Here is a 21,807-nt window from a genome sequence, read left to right on the forward strand (position 1 = left end):
TGCAAGCAGGGGGGGACAACATGCAAACTCCACAAAGAGCCCACATTCGAAACCCCGAACTTCACAATGTGAGAGACGCGTGCCAACCACTTAACCAAAGTGCTGTTCTAAAACAAACACTCCAAGCCCAGGAAAACCTTTTACAGTGAGCATTTAATAAACAGTGTACATGTCATCGATCTGACTACATACAAAAAAAAACAAACTCTTACATGACAACTTCTGTTGTGTCCCCTTTGCATTACCTACAAAAACCAAAAAGACTAAAAACGTTAACATGCTGGAGCTCTTCAATCCAAATTGTACGAAGGAAAACTCATTTCAAAGGTGAAAAGGAAACATTTGAGAGTCGTTGGGAAAGGAGTTCAATCAGAGACGGAGCCTTGAGTGGATGCTCTTGAATCCTCTTCACACTTGCGGTAGTAGTTCTGCGGAGAGACAACACGTGTTATGTCAAGGGAGATGTGCAGAAAGGCGGCGCGCGAAAGAGGCTTTTGCGGGGCGCACCTTCAAGTTGTCGTAGTGTCTCTTGCTGCTGCAGTGCACCTCTTTGGCCGTGCTCTCTTTCACGTAAAAAACCGCGCAGAGGTCGCAGAAATAACCAGATTTTGGCATGATGAACTCTGTACCTGCGCACCAACAAACAGGACACGAAACGTCAACAACAACAACAACAACAAAGGTTACAAGAATCAAATGTGCGTTTTGTACCGAGAGGCTTGTTGGGTTTGAAGGATGGCAGTACAAAACCCGCAGTGCCACACGGAGACTCAGAACGTGATCGCTTCACTGGGGTCAAAGTGAGTTCCGCCAAGCGTTTGCCTGCAGGCACACACCAACAACAACGGTCACATGACAGGTGACATGACGGGCCATTACAAACAAGCGCCCTTCGGCTGCTTTCACTGCAAATCCAATCGAATTTCTTTAAATATAAAATACCGCAAAATCAAGGTAAAAAATTGCTTGTTGTAACTTAAGACTTTTTTTTTTTTTTTTTTTTTTTTTTTTACACATTACAAGTTTATTATAAAATAAAAACTGAATTTAAAACAGTGATAGCAGTTTGAAGAAATCTCGCCAAGTCAAATTTTCCCGTTCTATCGGCAGATAATTGTGTTTCAATGAAGTAATCTAGTCCTCCCTTCATTACCTTTACCCAGTTTTTGCAGTGAACCTTGGACGCGCTGTCCAGCAGATGCAGATTCCTTCTTGTCCTCCTCCTCTTCCCACTCCTCCTTTTCCTGCTTGTCCTCCAAGTGGACGATCGGTGGCCGGGGAGCGTCACGCGCCGCCGCCGCCTCCACCTGGTTCATTCCGATTGAGATTCTCTCTGCGACACAAGAACGTCATTTAGATTCCTATCACTTTCTCAAACCATCTCTACATGATGCTAACCAGACGTCGATTGGCGTCTCTCCTCGATGGCGCATCTCAAGACGTCCTCTTCGACGTGTCCCACATGGTCCAGTGTCACCAAGGTCGTGTCGTCCTCTAACGGCGAGGAAAAACCGAACACATCACATCTCCCGTCCCCCTTTGACCTCTCATTCATAGAGCATTTTGTTTTCTTCATCTACTACCTGTCTCATCGCTACGTTTGCGTTCAGCAGACTCGCAGGTCCCCACAGCGTCGCCTTTCTTCGCCTCCTCCTCGTCGTCGTCGCCAGTTTCATCTAAAGTCAGCAGAGTCTGCAAAAAGCGACGAGTCACCTTTAGTTACCTCAGAAGACACATTCCAAAAAGATAATTCCTCAGTCCACTGTTCAGTCATGTGTCTTTCCATCATCTATTTAGACTATAACTGCTTTTACAAATGGGATTTGGGATGTCGGTTGGCGATGTTGTCTTATTTCCTGTTTTGTGAAGCAGTTTGCTTTGTTAAGTATGGAAGGTGCAACATAAACAATTGATTTACCTCGCCAATCTTTTTGTAATCAGACACAAACAAACGTCTGGCAGAATCCCCCGTCAGAAGGAGTTTCAACCGCCACCTACGGCAGAACTTCGCCCACGTCTCGGGGTAGGCGGGAGACATCGAGTCCGAGTGGACCACGTTCCGCGCCTCCATTGCCGAGGCGGCCGACCGGAGCTGTGGCCGTGAGGTAGTCGGTGCCTGTCGTGGCGTCAATCCCCGAATCCGAGGGATGCCATCAAGCTGAAGAAGGAGTCCCATCGGGCCTTTTTGCCCTGTCGGACTCCGGAGCTGATGGGTACCGGCTGGCCAAGCGGAATTTCAGCTTTGGTGGTTGCTGAAGCAAAAACTCGGGCATGGGAGGAGTTCGGTGAGGCCATGACGGAAAAAGACTTCCGGACGGCTTCGAGGAAATTCTGGTCCACCATCCGGCGTCTCAGGAGGGGGAAGCAGTGCACCATCAACACTGTGTATAGTGGGGATGGGGCGCTGCTGACCTCCACTCGGGACGTTGTGAGTCGGTGGGGAGAATACTTCGAAGACCTCCTCAATTCCACCGGCGTGGTTAAAAAGCAAGGCCCCGGGAGTGGATGAGATTCACCCCAGAGGCCGATACAAGCGGTGAGTTTCCTCCGCAGGGTGTCCGGCTCTTCCTTAGAGATAGGGTGAGAAGCGCGGTCTTCCGGGAGCGGCTCAGAGAAGAGCCGCTGCTCCTCCGCATCGAGAGGAGCCAGATGAGGCGGCTCGGGCATCTGATTCGGATGCCTCCAAAGTGAGGTGTTCCGGGCATGTCCCACCGGGAGGAGACCCCGGCGGGGACCCCAGGACACGCTGGAGAGACTAAGTCTCTCGGCTTGCCTGGGAACGCCTCGGGATCCCCTCGGAAGAGCTGGAGGAAGTCTGGACTTCCGTGCTAAAGCTACTGCCCCGCGACCCGACCTCGGATAAGCGGAAGACAATGGACGGATGTAAAGTCTGGATGTTTTTTAGCCCAAAACGAATGAAATTAGGTTTGATAGATCTAAGACCTTTGAAAAGTGTTTGGGACGATGACGTAACAACAATCGTTTTCTTTTGTGAAGCATTAAAGGCTTGAAGTCGAGTCGTCGGCGTGAACGCAGACTTTGATGAGGGCGGCTGCCGCTGGCGACATGACATGACATGACATACCGCCCTCATCAATGACGGCGTAAGAAATTACGTACATGTTGGTGCGCAACGGTACACGACAGCATTTTTGGAAGCCCCATCTTCCAATTTTTCAAAAGGGCCTTTGCAGCACGTGCGCGGGCCGTAGTAAGCGCTACGTCACCTCGGGATTCAGACAGTCCTCCGATTGTCCTTCCTCGCTGGGCGGGCCCTGCCCGATTGCCTCCTTCTGCTCCAGCACAATCTCATCCAGAGTGACCAAAGCGAGCTCCCCCTCGGAGACGTTGCCCTCCCACGTTGTGCTGTCTGGCGCTCGCTCCTCGCCCGTCTCCTCCGTAAGCAACTCGTCCACAGTGACCAGCTCTTCCTCATCCTCACTTCGTCTGGCGCGCCTTGCGCCGGACTCGCTCCGCTCCCGGCGCTGGCTTTTCTTCCGGTCCTTCTCGGCTCGCCCCTTCGGCTCCTCCTCCTTCTCGGCCACGTCGTCGGAGAAGTCCTCCTCTTCGTCGCTCACTTGATCCAGCGTGAGCGCGCTGGTCGCAAGAGGCATTTCGTGTTGTTGCGTCTTGTTCTGCATTTGGGAAGGCTCCTCTGGCTCCTTCACGCCAGTCTCCAGTTTGCTGTCACATTTCGTGACTATATCTCCCAACTCGGTTTGCTGTTCTTCTGTCTTCACTGGACCGCAAACTTCTGTGACGCTCGCCTCTTCCTGAGCCGGATCTTCCTCCAAAGAATCAACCACTTGATACATCGCTTCCTCCTCATCCTCGAGATTTATGTCGTCGGTCGCGTCTTTCTTTTTTGGACTATTCTGCGTGTGCTCAGTAGACGGCAGATCCTGGCCTGTCTCGTCCTCCACAGAGTCCAGGACCTGGAATGTGGTGGCTTCTTCTTCATCGCCTGTGTCGTTTTTTTCCATTTTTATCCTTTTCACCTCTTTCCTCGTTCTTCCCTTTCTTCCTTTTCCTTTTGGAGCTGGAGGAACCTTCACCTGGTTCTGTACCTGATATGTGGGTTCCTCTTTAATGACGACCTCAGTCTTCATTGGCGTTTTCTCCTTGGCGGTTTCATGCGACGTACTAGCAGGAGTTGTCCTCTTCGAGACCGGAACTCTGTTCTCACTCGATGCGTCATTCTTAGGTGGCCTCCCTCTTTTCCCTCTGGTAGCCCTCGTGGTGACCTTCGGTTCCTCTTCCACAGAGTCTATAATGTGGAAAGTGTCCTCCTCGTCCGTCGCAGATTTTTTGGTACTTTTCTCTTGAGTCTTTCCTCTGGTGCTCCGCCTCCTACCTGCCGTGGGGGTGCTGCCGCCGGAATGGTCAACTTGTAAAGTATCGACCACAAGGTACTCCTCAGGCTCATGGGGTGGGGCGGTGGTGTGCGCCTGCTTCTTTACCGACATCCGCGCTCTATTCTTGGATGCTCCGCTCGGAGTAGCACGACTCTTGGATGCTTCTGTGACACTGTGCTCCTCCTCAATGGAAGCTGAGAGCTCTTCCACAGAATCAATCACCTGGTATGCTGGTGCTCCTTCGTCGTCGTCGTCTTCTTCTTCTTCTTTGGCTTCTCGCCCTGAAGCCATGGTGTCTTCTTTGCCTAGCAAGCAACTGGAAGTCTCTACAACTTTTTTGTCAAGGTCAACTGAGGATGGATCCTCCGCAGCATCCTCGTTTGTTTGGCAGGATTCTGCCGACTGCTCTATGTCCACATCTTCCTCCTTCACGTGTGTCACCACCTCTTTTTCTCCTCCTCTGTCATCCTGCTTTTCAACTTTAGGCTGTTCTTCGTCAGCATTTTCAACCCGACTGCTGTTGTCCTGCTCCGGAGCTGCTTGCGGCTCAATCGCACCATCTCTAGTGACATCGAGCCCCATGCGGCTGGCTTCGTCCGAGAGAGCTTTCTGGTCATCGCCGACACTGTCCAAGACGTGAAAGCTTTCCTCACTGGCTACTGTCGCCAAATTCTCTTTTTCAGAAGCAGTGGAAGACAACAGCATTACATAGGAATTATTAGATTTTTTGGCTTTGCTTTGGGCTCTGGTGGACTTTTTAGGGGGCTCAGACAGAGACCCAGAAGAGATGCCCCTTCTTGATGAGCTTCTGGTCGCCCTGGTGGAGGCTGACGGGGACGCCGTGCAGCTCTTTGACTCTTTGGAGGTGCTCGCTTTGGTCCTTTTGGAAGCAGACCACGGAGCAGCTGGGGAAGAAGCTCGCTTGGATAAGGAGGGGGCCTCGGCGGGGCCCCCCCCGCTGTCCTCCAGGTCACCCACTTCATCGACTGTGACAAAGTCATCCATGTTGAAGGGCTGCTCATCAAAAAGAAGTGCATTTGAAGAAATGTTTTTAAAATCCTCTTCCCGCTGGATGGTGAAGACAGAAGTCAATATCAGAATTAGCATGTTCGCCATTCATCGACACAGAAGTCACAAGTATGGTTTTGTCATGAATTCATAAATACAGCACAAAGAATTACCAGTGCGTCATCACTTTTGCCAAGGGCTTCTTCCTCTTTAACGGGAGGCGCCTCTTCCTCCTTACGTACGGCTGTCGCACTGTTATCGCAAACAGCAGGCGGCGGGGTCTCACTGTCACCACAGGCTGAAGCCGACACTGGCCCATCTTCCGCCTTTACCGAAATGTCCTCCGCACCGTCACGGACCTCGAGAGCAGCTGTGGGCTCTCGAGCAATCGAACATTCCAGTTTCTTACGGTCATCTTCGGCTGCCGTTTCTTCCTCCTGCGGTGCTGGCGCGAACCCCTTGGTGGGTTGTTCGGCGTCAGCTGATGGACTGGCGGGAGACATCGGGCAGACACCCTGCGGGGCGGCCTCAATGCAGCTGTCCATCTCGAGATCCGATGGAATCACCTTCTGATCCTGAAGGCGCAGATTCAAGCACTTCACGCTGAAATCAAACAAAAGAGCTGCTATTTTTGGTATGACTTTACAGTATCGTATTTTTTGTTCTGAAAATTCTTACCTCTCAAAGCATTTAACTGGAATCCTGACAACAAGAGTAAAGAGGAGTTGGAGAATATTAGTTTAACACAATGTTGAATAAAGACATACACCCACACCCACCCGCTCGCGTTAAGAGTGATGAAAACCTACCAAGCGGCACTGTCTTTCAGAGAACTTGGTGAAAAATATTTCGATTTTTCCAACACGCGGGTAACTCCTGTGGAGTCGGCCATCTCGATGAATATCTGCAGTGGGGAGATAACAATTGAAACAGAGAGATGACAAGCTTCATTAGTCTGGATTTACAATGACAAGACAACGTGATCGTTGTACCCGGTTGGCCAAAGGGAGGAAGTTGACAAACGTGGCGTGAGAAGAGACCAAATGTAGAACGAATTGAATGGTGGTTTTTTGGGTCTCAGAGAGCTCCACACAAAGCAGGCGCTCAGCCAGCGACTCCACCTCGCCGACGTGCTGAAGGACACAAAGCAAAGAAGCATTCCTGACGACGAACCCCGATACTGGCTCCCAGTCCCGACATGCTATCGACTCACCGAGTAACTCAGCCGCATCAGCGACGCGTATCTGTCCTCCTGTCAAGACGGCATATATCACAGTCAGTGGGCATCATCAATTGTTGTCGTTGCCAGTGTCTTAGGCCTGTCGCAATTACAAATTGCCGTTCGATAAAGAAAATGGGCACGATAGTTTTTACGGAAGCGATAAATTGTCATTGTTGTGGTGAGCCGACAGAGTTGGACGGCTGTGTCATTGGCTAAACAGCTCACTGCACCGCGGCGAAGTCGTTTAGAGGGTCAGCGCCTCTTTCAGAGTTGTTGTGTGTGTTAGTCCCCAATTAACACAAACGTGACCTCAGTGGCACATTATTCAGCCAATAGTTGACCACAGCAACGTAAACGTATATTTAATTTGGCAGGTGAAGGGCTCGTCTTCAGCGGCCTAATGATTCAGCGGGTGGGCTTTACTTTTCCTGATTATTGAGGCATTAAAAAAAATGATCGTCAGCCCTGCGATTGGCTGGCGACCGGTTCAGGGTGTAGCCCGCCTCTCGCCCGAAGATAGCCGGGTTAGGCTCCAGCACGCCCGCGACCCTTGTGAGGTATATGGACCTATATCGTGAAAGTTCCAGGAAAATCATATCGTCTTAAAAAGGTTTTTATCGTGACAGGCCTACCAGTTTCCGTACCTCACTGTGTTCAGGGCACATGGGCTGCAGGACAAAGTGCACCGCGAGCTGGTGGCGCTGCACCGACACCGCTTTCTGTAGGTGACTGCGGAGGAATTGGTGGCAAGCGTTCCACTCACTGAAATGCACAAAAGCCTGCAAGCCAGGAGACGACAAGATGCGATGAGGACACTGACGTCCAAAATACGTGCGGCGCTGCAAAGCTGCGGTGTCCTCACCCTCCTCTGGAGCGGCAGCACGCTCACGTTGTAGTGCAGCCCCTGAAGGTCCTTCGGGTCCATATGTGGCCACACGTGCCGGGCCACGTCCTCGTGTTTGTAATACTGTTCAGGCAAACCCGTCAACATGATCGTTGGCATCGCCACCGCAGCGTGACACGTGGCCTTGTCAATGTCGGCTGCTTCTCTGATAGTCAGGAACTCTGCAAGAAGCGTAACAAACTGCCACTATTTACTCCATACGTTACACGGGCATCTGGAAAAGAAGGACCGTGGTGCTAACCTGGGATGACAAACCAGGGGGAATGGGTTACAAACAGGTAGGGTTTTGACCTCATGGGCAGATAGAATGGGGAATGGGTGCCTTGCGGGATGCCAAATTTAAAGGTCAGAACGGTTGCCCCAGCAGCTGCCACGTTGCTGTCCGGGATGGCTTTCTCAGGAAGTCTCGGTGCTGTGGAGAAAAGCTTTAGTCCGAAATTTCCATCCCGGTAGCGGCAGTCTGAGTAACTTACGCAGTGCGGTGCCTGATCGAGGCAGGCCCAGCCTGTGGAGCTGATAGGCAGGACATTGATCGAGGAGGAAGTACCAAACTCCCAAGCGATCTGCATCGCAATCAGACTCAAATTCTACAAAGACCTGCAAACAATAAGTCAAAACAACAATAACTTTCACATTGACCATTCGCTGGTGAAATGAGTGTTGTGACACAACAAATAACCTTGTTGAGGAGCGGCATGAAGTTTTTGACACCGCCGATCTTCTTCAACGCTTCCCGGAGGCTGGCGGTGTCACTCAGCGAAATGCTTTTGATGAAGATGGTTCTCGGGCGGAACTGCACCACCGGCTGCAGGTCAAAAATTGCAAAGGTCCAAATAGATCTTCACAAAATATATATATATTTTTTTAAAGATAATTGCACGGTCGTCACAATTAACAGTCATTGATTTACGTACAGAAGACATCATCTTCATCACCGAGTGATAGAAGCCAGCCTAGAACACAAACGTCAGGTTAACATCGAGTTAAGGCGCCAGTATTGTGCGATTGCGTTTCGACTGTGTACCGGCCACATAGGGACGTCTATGCCCAGGATGGAAACGATCAGTCTCTTTTGAGAGCCTCCAAGAGTTAATTTTCCGCGACTGCTGGCTTTCTTGGCGGCCTGCGCGCCCTCCGCATCCGACAGCTGAACAATTGCCTGAAAGATAGTTGTGTTCAAATGAGACCTGACAACAAGAGCCACTTAATGAAACACTTTTCATGCCTGGATCAGAGAAGGAAAGCAGTGCCGACCATTTTTGTTTGAGGAATAATGTAGATGCTCTCATCCAAGGGCCCCAATCCAAACGGCTTGACCACCTCGATGAGGTCCTGCTCGCAGTAGCTGTGCACATCATCGGGCAGGTTGTTTATCAACAGATGCTTCTTGTCGAGTGAAAAAAACTGGAAAGACAGAAAAACATGACAAGTGGTTGTTGTCACTCTGTCAAAGGTCAAAGAGTCTGGCGACATCTTACTCTTTTTTGGAAGCAGGTTTTGGTTTTGAGGCACGCTGCAAGACACAAATTGACATTTTAGCAGCCATATGCTATGTTGACAACATTTTGGGACTTACGGATTCTGTTTCGAAACAGATGTTCTTTCATCCTCTCTCCAATGGTGAGAGTTTCAGCTGCATAAGAACTCAATGGGGGCGCCACCTCCTCCTTCACTGCGGCGTCGGAGCCCCGCGGAGCCACCGCGTCCTCCTCCACTGCCGCATCGGAGCCGCGAGAGGGCGCCACAGTCTCCTTCACAGCTGCGTCGGAACCACTTGGGGCCACCACATCCTCCTCCTTCACTGCTACGTCTGAGCTGCGCGGGGGCGCCGCATCTTCCACCATTTCTTCTTTCGAGCCATGTTGGGGCGCAGGCTCTTCCACCAATGCCGTTTCAGAACCGCATAAGGTCACCAAATCCTCCACCAGTGAGGCGTCAGAGCCACGTGGGGTCACCGCCTCCTCCACGACAGCTGCGTCTGTTGGCCTTTTGGCTGGCATAACCAAGGAAACAAGATTCACTGAATGACAGTAAAGAACAAAGTATGAATACTTTGATAATGTACTTAAAACATTCACTGCCATTGACGGCTTTGGAACTCAAATGTCCATGTTAACCGGGAAGGATGGCAGTGAATGAGTTAAGTAGATTTTTATAGGTATCTGTACTTGGGAGTTAGTTATTTTTCTTACCACTTTCTCCCTTTACGCCTTACATTTGGAAACAAATAGTGGACATAAAAAGTTTACACACCCCTGTTAAAATAGCAGGCGTTTGTGATATTAAAAAAACAACACCGAAAAATTATTTCAAACGTGATATAACCGAAACTGCACAATCCAATTCAAAAATTTTTTATTTTTTTTTTTCGAGAGGGGAGGTAAAAACAAAACATAGATGTGGTAGCTAAAGTGTGCACACCCTCTTGTAACCAGGATGTGTCTGTGTTTAGAATTCATCAATAACATTCAAACTTATATTAAATGGGAGTCAGCACACACCTGCCAAGTTGTAAAGGTTATAGGTCACAACGGTGGCAAGTTTTGAAATGATTCATCTTGGTCTCATTTTTGTTTTTTTAATCATTAAACCTAGAATTTGAACGAGCGTGTCGACCTTTTACATTAACTGTGTCTGTACAGTCTAGGGGTTGAACCGAATAGTCGATTAACGGACGTGTTGACTTTGCCACTGATCAATGATGTTTATTGATTGTAGTCAACTAATCGCCACTCTCGTGTTTTGGTCACGGACGCCTCGCTGAACTCAACAGGTGGTGAGTTCGAGTAGCAAACTAGTAGTAGTGCCTCAAGTGTGTGGCAATATTTAACTAAAAATGAGACCGTAAAGGAAGATCACTTGCAAAATATGCACAACATAAGAAACGCCCTGTGAAAAGGCCAACGCTAGCTGACGAGGAGCTGGAATTCTTCACCACCAAACACCCTCCTGCAACAACAGCGTTGAGGAGTCAGTCATTTATTTATTTTATTTAACGCTGGCACACATAGCGAGTTGAGAAAAATAATGATGTCACCGATCAGTCGACTCGAGTATCATCAGCTTAGCGTCGACTACCAAAAAACTGAAGTCGTTCAACCTCTAGTACCATCTACTCCTGACTTTGTCAAAACAGACTTGTTGCTTTTTTTAAACCTTTGCATCACGATAACTGCAGGACATAAAAAGGCCAGAAATATAGAGGAAGTGTCAAGTGTTGTAGTAGTGTAGTGTTGATTACCATCTTAGGGGCTTTAAAGTTGGGGGGAAAAAACGGGGCTTGCAGCCATATGGCGTAACAGACCTTGTTGCTGCACTGCTGTGCCTCCAGCGTCGCATGGGTGTTCGGCAGGTGAGTCGCCTTGGGCAGGCACTGGTCCTTCTGTGGGTTCCGCTTCGGGCCCGGTACTCTGCTGGTTCTGCTCCTCGGCCGTCGAACAAGGGTCCACTTCCACGGGCTCAGGACGATCTGGATCGGGTGGAGGTCGCGGGTCGCTCACGTCTTCCTTCGGCAGCTTGCTTTCAGCCACGGCTTGCTGCGGAGCTTCTGTCACCTCTACGGATTCTGGTTCTGTCCTCTTGGCTATCACATTGTGCTGCTTGTCTGCAGCGTTGACGTTCTTTCCAACAGCGCCTGCTGGTGCATTCACTGTGCATGTTTCAGCTTTTTTCACCGTCTTGGTGATCTGTTTGCTTGGGACATTCTTCGCTTTGCCCTGAGCAGCGGGCGTGGCGCAGGTACTTTTCGACGATTGGGTCTTCGAGACTTTGGACGGCGCAGGGGGATTTCTAGGCAAACAATGTTATTTTGGCATTATGACCTTTTACTAAAAGCGGTCACGTGAAGAGAAAGCAATGTTAGTTACTTCTGAAGATCGGTCTTCTGCACCCTGGGGACTCTCTCCTGCAGCAGAACACGGACTCATTTAGATTTATCTACTGAGAAGTACCCGACACATAGGCCATCAACACACCCACCTTATCTTCCACAACAATGATTGGCCAACCTTTCAGTTGGAGGTTGCTTTTGTTCCTCAGTTTCTCTGCATCTTCCTGGCTCTCATAACACACAACTGCCTGCGTGAACACACACAAAGTGAACACAGTGGGGCCTCGAAAGTCAAAGGTAGCACTGGATGTGGTATTCATGATCATTGTTGTTTGCTTTCTTTCGAGCGTGTGAGGCAGAAACAAAGAAAGCTACCTCCCGTATGGAGCGAAACAAGACGACCGATTTGGTTTTTCCGCACTGCTCGGCGAGAAACACAATGTCGCTGTAACTGAGAGAATGGTGAATTCCTCCAAGTGTGACAATGGTTGGGACGGAGGCTTTGGCAGACTGTGCAAAAGCAGAGAAGAGCACGTCGAGAATTGGAACGAAGTCAGAAAAAAGACCGTACCTTAATTTCGCTATCTCGTGCACCAAACCTCGGAGGTGGTTTTGGCTACCGCCGGCTTTTTGTTGCCTACAGATGAGGTGGTGGCAGTGGATGCCGCAGCGGCGCTTCCTTTGGAAGAGCTTGAACGAGTCGACTTCAATTTGGCCAGTTCCGCCAACAAGGCGGGGGCCAGAGTTTTAACCATAGCCTCCACGTCAGACTCTCTTGACAGAGACTGGACAGCTGGACAGTTAGACAAAGTGGTTAATTCACGTGCACTTTGTTTCTTGCCGTGTCTTTCAAGACTCGGATGTCAGACCTGTTGATTCCAGAAGCTTCTTTGCAAGGCTCTCTGCCCTGGTTGACGTCTGCTGGCTATTCCGCGGATCTGTGGTCGCTTCATGGCTCCTCTTGGAGGGTGACCGTCTCTCGCGGGTTCTCTTTGGTGACGGGCGCCTATCGTGGCTTCTCCGCGACGAGGACCGCCTGCGCGGCGACGAGGACCGCCTGCGCGGCGACGAGGACCGCCTGCGCGGCGACGAGGACCGCCTGCGCGACGACGACGACCGCCTGCGCGACGACGACGACCGCCTGCGCGACGACGACCGCCTGCGCGACGACGACCGCCTTTCGCGGCTCCTCCTCGACGACGAATGCGCCTCCTGACTTCGGCGCACAGGGCGCCTTCCGTAACTTCTGGAGCGCGAACGACCGTAGTCAGACGAGTTTGTGGAGTAAGAACGAGACCTGGAAGATGTGACAAGAATGACAATTTTAAGCCTGAAAGAATCAAGTCCGGCACGAAGGCTGAAAACTCGACAGCACCTGCGTTTGTATCTGGAACTGTGAGGCGAGCGCGATCGACTCCTCCTCCTCCTTTTCTCTCTTAGAGCATCCGAGCTGCGGGTGCGTCGGCGCCGGGAAGAAGCAGAGCGGGAAGATGAACGAGTCCTTCGTTGGGGCTTCTTACTCTGAGATTGTGGGGTGGACGCAGACTTCTCTCGTTCTTTATCCTCGAGGACATTCACCACCTCTCCATCCCATTGTGGATATCTGAGTGACACCATAAAACATTAGATTAGAAATCTGATTAGATGTGTGTCGGACCAAGTTACAAATTTATGAGACTACCACAACGTCAAGCGCATCTCAAGAACAAAACAGTTCTTGTGTTTATTGAAGTAAGCAAGTGAGGGGGGAAAAGAACACTGACTTCTTGCAAAAGACTTTGCAGCTCTCAAGGTGAAGGGTGGAGTTCTGGTGATCGAGCCAGTCCTGGCAGGCAAAACACAACCGTCAGTAAAAAGGGCCGTCAGCACTATGCAGCAATATCAACACTATTGGCTTCACAATCACAGATGCCACAGAACTTTAATATTCCTCTGCGAAAAGTACTTGTTTCCTTGCTGAAGTGCAACAGGTCCTCATGGCAATCACTCTAAGGAGCTCCGGTGGATACATTTCGGGTAAATGTCCTTGTTGTTCACTTGGTTCCGCAATGCCTGGAGGTCACGCCGTGATCAGGAGAAAAAATAAAATAAAAAATAAAAAAAACTGCCATCGCAGGGGCAGGGGCAGGGGCGCGGGGGGTAAGTCAACGGGATCCCACAAGTTGATGCAAATGTTGTATCAAATATTAGCCAAATGTTTGTCCATGAGTACAACTGTTTATAAGATAAAACATCGGTGTGTTGAAAAGCTGAATATAAAAATAGCACAAAAAAACAACACAAAACAAGAAAAACCTTTTGAAAAGTAGTCTTCGTCATCATTGCTGCTGGTTCATCCTCAATGTTCAAATGCTGACAAGACAATTAGTCAACATGAACCGCTGGTCCAGAGCAAACAAAGTACAAAAGTGGAACAGCATAGAACAGTGTTACGCACAAAGCGTGACAGAAAGAGAACAACCATCATCCATAGCGAGACAGAACGAGAGCAGAGTTCCACTCACCTTCATCAGGCCGCACTGTTTTTTACACAGAGAACACGTGTGTGGAAAGACTCTGGGCGTGGCCGCCACATAGTCCAGCATCATGGCTGTCGTCTGTAAATCCAGGGACGCCGACATCTGCGCCTGGGGTTGCGGGAGACGGAGGGCGACGGAACGCGGATGCGGGGCGAACGACGTAAGTGTAGGCGTGCTCAAGAGGCTGGGAAGAGTGGGCGGGATGGGATGAAACTGCTGCCCCGCGGTGAAACTCTGCTGCCACGTCAGCTGCGTGAACTGGGGGGCGGTCGGCAACAAGGCCTTCGTCGCGGCCGGCTGCGGCTTGGGCACGGCCGACTTCGGCTTGGGCTTGGCCGGTTGCGGCTTCTGCTTGGCGGGCTGCGGCTTGGGCTTGGCGGGCTGCGGCTTGGGCTTGGCGGGCTGCGGCTTGGGCTTCGGCTTGGCCGCGGTCTTGGGCGCCTGCTGCTGCTTCTTTACTTCTGGTGGCTTCTGCGTGGACTCCTGATTTTGTTGCTGCCCTCTCTTGATATTCTGCTGCTGTGTAGGCGTCTGCTGTTTTGGGCACTTCTCTGCAACAGCTGGAGCTTGACTTTTACACACGTCATCACTGCTCCTGCTGGAGTCATCCCCTCCGAGGACCACGAGATCAGGTCTGCTGGGATGGATGTGACGATGCGAAATGGAGGGGGGTTGTGGTTTAAAGTTGGGTTTAGGCTTAGCCTGCACTTGCTCAAAACTAGCGGGGTTTGGGGCTTGAGATTTGATGTCTCGAGTATCTGTGTCTTTAGCCAGCAGAGAGAAAGAGGGGAACATTGACTGTGCACTAGTCGGTGCTTGTTTGACGTGAATTTTGGGAGGGGCAGATGTCAGGATGGAGGGGAAGTAAGAGCTGGAACTTGCCTGCTGATCCAAGGAAGACGACACCAGGGCGGCGGCGCTTCTTCCCACCTGCTGCGCCGGCTCTTGACCGCGACTTCTGCCCAAATTGTCCATTGTCATCAAATTGTCGCCCTCAGCTCTTTTAGTTCTGCTCTCTACGTTAACCTCCACCCTGTCAGCGTATTTGCTCATATGCCCGTAGTCGATGACCGTACTCGACTGGAGAAGAGGAGACGGCGCATCCTCTCGTTTCATCCCTACCAGTCCAGGACTTCTCCAACTGTCCCCGCGAGCAGGGCCTCGGGCGGGGGCAGGTTCAGAGATGGGTTTGGGCCGATCGGCATCCGAGGCCTTCTTGGACTTCTGAATGCGGATTTGGCGCAAGATAAAGGGCAAGTTGGCAGGGGTGATCTGGTCTTCAGGGTAGGAGATAAGATGTTCCAAGTCATCCTTTTCAAGTCCAAAGTGCACCAGGATGTTGGCTGCCGTCTCAGAGGTATATCTGGGGTGAGTGGGCTCAGAGGATTGGGCCACGTCGGGTTTGCTGTAATGTTGGCCTGGAATGGCGCGGAGGTCGCGATCCTCCTCACCGGAGACACGAAACGACGAACGGCCCCCCGCCAAAGCCGACGGACGATAATAAGCAGGGGAGGCATCGTCAGCGGCGGCTCGGTCATAGCTGGACAAGCAACTGAAGGAGCTACCGCCACCGTCCGAGTGTCTGCTGATGTTTTGGTATGAGCTCGTTGCCGCACCCGGGGAGTGGAACTCTCGCCTGTGAGCGTCTTGAGCCGAAGCCTGCATGTCTTCATTGGTCTTGGCTCTTTGCTTGGGCCGATAATTAGGCACCAGCGAGGGAATCGCCATGCTGCCGGAAGCCTGCGAGCGACCGGCAGAAGAGCCGAGGCTGGGTCCAAGTCCTACGAGAGTAGACGACGTACGGGCGTCTCTCTCGCCCTGCCTTGTTTGAGGCGCATAAGAGGTATACAGGGGACGGGACATGCCTGACCGTGAGCCAATCAGGGACGAGCTCCCGGCGAGTCCACCGAACGAACAGGAGGCCGTTTGGGGGGCCTGGAGCGGGAGAAGAGGTACAATGCTACGATGTCAACGCAAAGCTGTAAAAAGTTACACAAAACAAAAAACAAAAAAAAGGGTGTTATTGCAGCGAACTGGACCACTGGTCAGGAACACTTCCTCAGCGGGAATGTCTCATCTCAGCTCATCCACTCGGCTTTTCCTTTCAGAGTCGCTTGGTCGTGGTCACTTCCTGCTCATCTCTCACAAAAAAAAAAAAATACACAAAGATGAAGTAGCACGAGCATCGAGGACACACAAATCCTAACGTGATTTATTGGCTTGTTTTTATTGCATATCCAACCACCAGCACAATGGGCAACATGTTCTGCAGGACAAATCACATCCATTCCTTTTTCTGTTGTATTATGCTTACTTTAATATCAGAGTCATCTTAAAGTCATCCCAGAGAGTCCAGTTCTTACCAAATATAAAACAACTAAAATGTATGTGCGGTAGTTGAGTAAAACGAACAAAACAAAACAAAAACTAGGAGGGGGAGAAACACGTGATGTGCTTACACCGCATTTGAAGTCGTTCAAAGTGTGTTTGTGTCCTTGAAATATTGCATTGCGACGTTAATAAGCCAGGCCTGCGTACAGGTCTAGGCATTATTCACATGTTCACGTCGAGTCGATGCATATGGGCTTCCTGGATTCCCCAAATATCCATCACACATTTGGTTAACAGGGACACAAAACAATATTAACAACATTACAGTACAGCACGGTTATGTTTTGGTTAAAAGAAAAAAGAAAACGGCCACCATGTTGACGAAACATAGGCCTTTACGCTTCCCACGATATAAAATGGATGTTAATCAAAAAGCACACCGTGCTGGTAATATAAAAACAAAATAGTAAATGAATTTATTTTGTGTGTGTTTACCTTTTGCTTAAGCGTTGTAAATACAAAAGCCAACGTCCATCGTCGCCAAGTTGCGAGCAGTCGTTAGCTTCGTGCGTCACATGTAGCGGAAGTTCGTATCACACCGTATCCTTCCGCTGACAATACGTCCCATCGATCCAATACTCTGAAATTCCAAAGGCAATTACAACTGTGACTGCTAGCACGCTGTTGAAAATATTTTTGTTACTTTTTGCATGACTGTACTATGTACCCCCTTGCATTGTTCTATTATGTTGATGTAGCACTATCTTTGACTCAATTTACCATTGAATCTGTATCCGCTGCTTTTCAATTCAAATAAAGTTTATTTCAAAAAAACAACAACACATATCCTTCCGCTTCGAAAATGGAAAACGTAAAATAGCACTTTATATTCACAACAATAAACAAAAGCATCTTATCTTGCCCGAATAATTTGTCAAGTTATGAACAGTATCAGTGTAGAATATTATACCACTGTATATCATTTTGTGAAAAAAACAAGCTATATAGCGCTTTACAAAGCCTCACATTCATCCACTCATACAGCAATGGCGACTGCTGCCAGGCCTACTGGGAGCAAATTAGGACTCAGCGTCTTGCCCAAGGACACTTCGCCATGCAGACGGGATTCGAACCAGCTACCATTTGGTCAGTGGACGACTTGCTCTACCTACTGATCCACAGCCGCTCGAAAACAACGTTATTATTGGACGTGAGTTAGGCGTGACGTCACCGGTAGCGGAAGTACCTTTCCGCTTCAAAAATGTAAACAAATCGGTCAAATAGTACAATAGCACTTGAGAGCCTCAACGTACAAGAGCCTCTTGCTTGCTTGCTTGAGTTAATATTTTGGCAAACTAATATGAAAAATGCATACACTACAGTGCTAAAATACCAAATCACCACTTTTATTCTTTTTTAAAAAATGACATTGTTTTATGTCAACAGGCTGGCAATGAGGCACAGAGCGTTGTACTTTATTTGACAGTACAGTAGTGTTTTTCTACATTCCCGTCCCATGACTAGACTGCAAGTCCTAAATGCCACATTTCCTTTTGAGTGGAACTAAATTGTGTGAAATTCTTACTCTGTCTGACAATGTACGATAAGACCAAATACATAGTAAAAGATGAGCTCAGTGCCGTGCAACTTCATTGAATCAGAAGTGATCATTTTGAATCAGAATGACAAAGTAACATGAATACAGTGAACACAACTAAAATCTATTCAGGCATACTCGCATATTTTTGTGCTCTTTTTCTAACGACCTATGATGCCGCCCAAACCCGGGCTTCTTCTAAGGCGCCATGGAGTAGCTTCAACTATTAGTATAGGTGATTATAAATATCGATTACTTGGAAATATTCACTATTAGCATCCGGCTTGGTCCCTTACCCCCAGGAACAGCCACGGTTCATTGTATTGCTGATAAAAATAACTTTTGGCACGTATCTAAAAAGTCCACTCGATGATGTGGCATCACATTACGTCGGAATGGGCCGGCTAATTTTCAGACATCTCCAGTAGAAGGTCCTGGCCAGGGCGATGGCGCCGATGAGGACAAGCAGCACCCACGCGGCGTAAATCCCGTTCGAGTCCCGAGCGGGCCGCCACGTTCCCACCTGGATGCAAACTGAGGGTTACGTCCGTCTCAGCGCGCGTTCTCCTCGCGTTTGTCAACACTCACCATCAGTCCCGCGGTGGAGCCGGCGACCACGGCGAAGACCAGGAGACACAGCAGGCTCCTCCTCCTCGGGTACCGCTGGCCAACAGAGGAGCTGAAAGCACACAAAACCAAATGCGGACGTCACTTCTTGTCGAGGGGTTCTCAATTCGGTGCGGCGAAGAGGCGCTTACACTTTACGGCAGTGCGGACACCTGGACAAGGTCCTGTCGGAAAACTCCGTCCACTTGGACAGAAACGGGAAGTGAGTCAGTTGCACGAGAGGGGACGGAGGACAGCCGACATACGCGCGCATCCTACCAGGAATGAATTGGAGCAATGGCCGCAGACGACCCGGATGCCGACAGGCGGGTGCTGCAGTTCCGGACTTTCCCGGCCAACGTGAACTGGGCCCAGATTGATGATGCGTTTACTGGGAGGAAAACCACATAAATGTCATCATTGGTCTTCTCTACATGATTAATACGAGTGTACGTGTGTGAATACTGTTGTTGTAACGATTGAGTTTCCCCTCACAGGATCTGTCTACCTTATTTTAAGCTAATTTTACTCATAAGAAGTCATTTCAATAAAACGTTATGATGCCTCATTAAAATTTTTAAGCAAAAAAATGCTGAGAGCAAGTTAGGAAATATCTTGGCAGAGAAATAACACACATATTATAAGCAGTACGGTAGGCCATAACGCAGTCAAGAATGTGCGAGCCCACCAGTACGGTCGTGGGCAGGCAATCTTCTGCGACGTGACTTTGCAGATGAGCAGGCAGCTACACGGGCATCGGACGTACTTCTTCCCAGCCGGAGCGTTCTTGATGGGCTGCAGAAGGGAGGAGAAACCGCAGCGCTTTAACTTCTCGCAAGCGTACAATGCGTGGGGAGTTTACATCGTTCGGGACTTACAGTCGCTTCATTGCAAATGCTGCACTTGACCACATGCTGGTGCGTCTTGCCTTCCACGCAGATGGCTCCCTGACAAACGCGGCAGCTGATGACTGGAGCGCTCCAGCTGTCTGGGCTGCTGGACGCAGAGTAGGGTGGCGGGGGCTCATCGAGCACCAAACCTAGAGGGGGGGGGGGGGGGGCTTTCATTTAACATTTGACTCATCAAAGGTGAGCATCTCAATGGAAACATGCACAGGCGAGATGCAGGTATTATGTTTACCCACTTGGGGTCACCATCCTCATGCTCTACACTTGACTTTGAATGTGTGAGGCTTTAAAAGGCGGGGCCTGACCTGATGAGTGACGTGTGCATCAGCAAATGAGTGCAGCTGGCGGTTGTGAGCTCAGCTATGCCAGTCTCGTAAATGAATGAATTTGTTTGTTTTTTCCCGTTTGTGCAATAAAGTGATTGAAAGTGTACCAGCGGCTGTGTCTATCCTTGACCACCTGTGGAGGAATAACAATTCGTTCTAACTACCGTAGGTAGGCTATATTAAATTAGCTAACAGTGTTTCCCGTAGACGTGCATTTGTGTCAGAGAACTGCTTTGCGGTAGATACACTGCACTTTAAAGATGAAATGATCCCAAACTTTGGACATTCTGTCTTTTATGCACTCTTTCCTCCTGCCTTTTGCTGCGGTAACATTTCTGAGGAAAAATGGTCCTGGCAAAATCCCGCAATGCAGCGAAATATCAGCGATACAAAATGAGATATTCGATTTAAACATCTGCAGTAGAACGACACCTCCAACAGTGAACCGTGAAATGGCGAGGGACGACTGTAGTTGCCATTTTCCATTTTGTGTCGGCAACGGAATTCAAAGTGTGACCCTCCGCTTCCAAAGTCCTATGACTGATTGATGTGTATGCGTTTGAAATATTGACTTATATTTGGCATCTATATTGCTTACAACTTGCCCACCAAAGAAATCGAAAGGAAAAACATACCATCATGTGTTAATCTTTGAAAGAAATGACCGAAACATTTTGCACAATGAACAAATTGAGCACTTTAGCAAACAAACTTAATATGCCTAGTTTATTAGTGAGTCGTGTATGTTACATTTATGACATTTTATGACATACTTGGAGTTTCTTCGAGGTGTCCATACGCTCTTCTGCCGTTTGTGCCGTCGTGCTCGTTGTGCTCTGACAGCAGCGGTGAGCTCTCCCGGTCCGCCATCACTCCCGGCGGGCCTCTATCAGTCCTGCTGCCCGCAGGTGGAAGCCAAACGGCGGCTGCCGACTGTGGAGCGGTTCGTTGGTAGAAGCTTGCGCGAGTTTTCAAGCTGCCAACTTCCAATGGTGATCCGGTGATGCGAGACGACGGAAGGCGGAAGTGAAACGCCGTAAACACGAGTCACATGACTTTGGTGAATGATGGACAAGGGCGCTCAACCGCTGAGAGCTCAGAAGCAGTGGGCGGGCTCAACGGCACTGTAGCCCTCACCTGATTGGTTATTAACAAAGACGGAAGCGCAGTTTACCAATATGCACTGAAAAGTAATTTGAGATTGGGCAGTTAGTATTGCTATTAAATACCAATTATGTATCTCTGTGAAAAGTTCATAACGAATAGAATAGAATAGAACTTTATCATCAATGTCACAGGAACAATGAAAGTCAGTCAGTTAGGTATCTCACAATTTGCAGCATTGAGGTAAAAAGAAAATAAGAAATACAAACACACAACTATCAAAAGACACTTTACAGAACAAACATTTGTTCACGTTTGTGTTCACAACACGGAGGTTTGGACTGGGTATCTGGCTGAAATGAAAATAACTTCTGATCTTGACGTTGGCTATAGAATTGATCTATTCAAGCACTTCATAATCACCGGAACAAAAGAATGCGTAGACCTTCAGCATGGCGGCCGTGTTCAGATTTGAGTGAACTCAAGTCACGTGGCAACTATCTCAAGGCGAACGCGCAATCACAATCACATCTTCGAGGTTTAGAGTCTTCACTTAACAATTGGAATGCATGACGAAGACAGAGTTCCCATGCGAACGCCACACAGAAAAGGCGACAGGCGAGATTGTAACCCTCAGCCTCAGGACTATGAGGCAGATGTGCTAACCACAGCCCCCACTTATTTGATTGTTTGTCCAGCGCAGCATCTTTGCACAATGGTTATAACACCCTGTTAAAAAAAATAGACTTACGTAAATCAGGTTGTTTGTTTGTATAATGCAGTCGCTTGGAATGTGGTCGGCCGAGTTTGCTCTCTATCCATCTTTCTGTTGTAATGTCCCAAATCAGGAAGTTGTGATGTGAGAGTATGTTATTAAAATATTATAATAGAATTTGAAAACATGGGTGAGCACACAAGCGTCTATATAATTATGAATGTATTTAATGAAGCCATCTTCTTCCTTGTACAAGTTAGTTTTACACAAGATCTGCACACGTTCAAAGAAGTGGTCTGGCAGCGGCTGGAGGATGGGATTTTTTGAAGTGCGATGTTCCTTCACTACTCGGTTAGGTATAGCTTTATTTCTGGGCTGGCCGC

General features: G+C 49.2%; 2 protein-coding genes across 4 annotated transcripts; both read right to left on the bottom strand.

Annotated features, from left to right (window-relative positions):
* Positions 1–134: 134 nt before the first annotated feature.
* On the bottom strand, positions 135–16,642 carry znf638 (zinc finger protein 638). 3 transcript variants are annotated; one of them, XM_061763885.1, is made up of 31 exons: positions 13,823–15,969; positions 13,082–13,143; positions 12,694–12,921; positions 12,188–12,615; positions 11,918–12,111; positions 11,694–11,828; positions 11,468–11,566; positions 11,356–11,393; positions 10,794–11,278; positions 9,066–9,482; positions 8,968–9,002; positions 8,744–8,893; positions 8,514–8,648; positions 8,404–8,442; positions 8,169–8,294; positions 7,963–8,086; positions 7,731–7,901; positions 7,448–7,650; positions 7,230–7,364; positions 6,577–6,615; positions 6,356–6,496; positions 6,173–6,267; positions 6,042–6,065; positions 5,537–5,966; positions 3,228–5,423; positions 1,584–1,692; positions 1,399–1,494; positions 1,160–1,333; positions 712–822; positions 508–629; positions 135–428 (listed from the first exon to the last, which is right to left on the bottom strand). In XM_061763885.1, exons 1-31 carry the CDS (start codon positions 15,698–15,700, stop codon positions 366–368), a joined length of 8,682 nt encoding a protein of 2,893 aa, XP_061619869.1. In that variant the 5' UTR covers positions 15,701–15,969; the 3' UTR covers positions 135–365. The 3 variants fall into 3 exon arrangements, with proteins under 3 accessions (XP_061619869.1, XP_061619868.1, XP_061619870.1); XM_061763884.1 differs by having other exon boundaries at positions 1,154–1,333; positions 13,823–15,965; XM_061763886.1 differs by lacking the exon at positions 3,228–5,423 and having other exon boundaries at positions 1,154–1,333; positions 13,823–16,642.
* LOC133472742 (type I phosphatidylinositol 4,5-bisphosphate 4-phosphatase-B-like) lies at positions 16,225–20,669 on the bottom strand. Its single transcript, XM_061764041.1, has 8 exons — positions 20,379–20,669; positions 19,250–19,410; positions 19,060–19,166; positions 18,651–18,762; positions 18,524–18,576; positions 18,354–18,444; positions 18,155–18,288; positions 16,225–16,808 (listed from the first exon to the last, which is right to left on the bottom strand). Exons 1-8 carry the CDS (start codon positions 20,473–20,475, stop codon positions 16,727–16,729), a joined length of 837 nt encoding a protein of 278 aa, XP_061620025.1. The 5' UTR covers positions 20,476–20,669; the 3' UTR covers positions 16,225–16,726.
* Positions 20,670–21,807: the final 1,138 nt, after the last annotated feature.

This window comes from Phyllopteryx taeniolatus, chromosome 23 (assembly GCF_024500385.1).
Source record: "Phyllopteryx taeniolatus isolate TA_2022b chromosome 23, UOR_Ptae_1.2, whole genome shotgun sequence".
Lineage (NCBI taxonomy): Eukaryota > Metazoa > Chordata > Actinopteri > Syngnathiformes > Syngnathidae > Phyllopteryx > Phyllopteryx taeniolatus.

Coding starts and splice junctions, on each gene's coding strand:
- znf638 (XM_061763884.1), bottom strand. CDS start 15,700: ATGTCCCGTCCCCTGTATACCTCTTATGCGCCTCAAACAAGGCAGGGC. Junction 12,112..12,187: donor GAAGCTTCTGGAATCAACAG/GTCTGACATCCG, acceptor CTAACTGTCCAG/CTGTCCAGTCTCTGTCAAGA. Junction 5,424..5,536: donor GCAAAAGTGATGACGCACTG/GTAATTCTTTGT, acceptor TTCACCATCCAG/CGGGAAGAGGATTTTAAAAA.
- LOC133472742 (XM_061764041.1), bottom strand. CDS start 20,475: ATGGCGGACCGGGAGAGCTCACCGCTGCTGTCAGAGCACAACGAGCAC. Junction 19,167..19,249: donor GCATTTGCAATGAAGCGACT/GTAAGTCCCGAA, acceptor TCCCTTCTGCAG/CCCATCAAGAACGCTCCGGC. Junction 18,577..18,650: donor ATTGCTCCAATTCATTCCTG/GTAGGATGCGCG, acceptor TTTCTGTCCAAG/TGGACGGAGTTTTCCGACAG.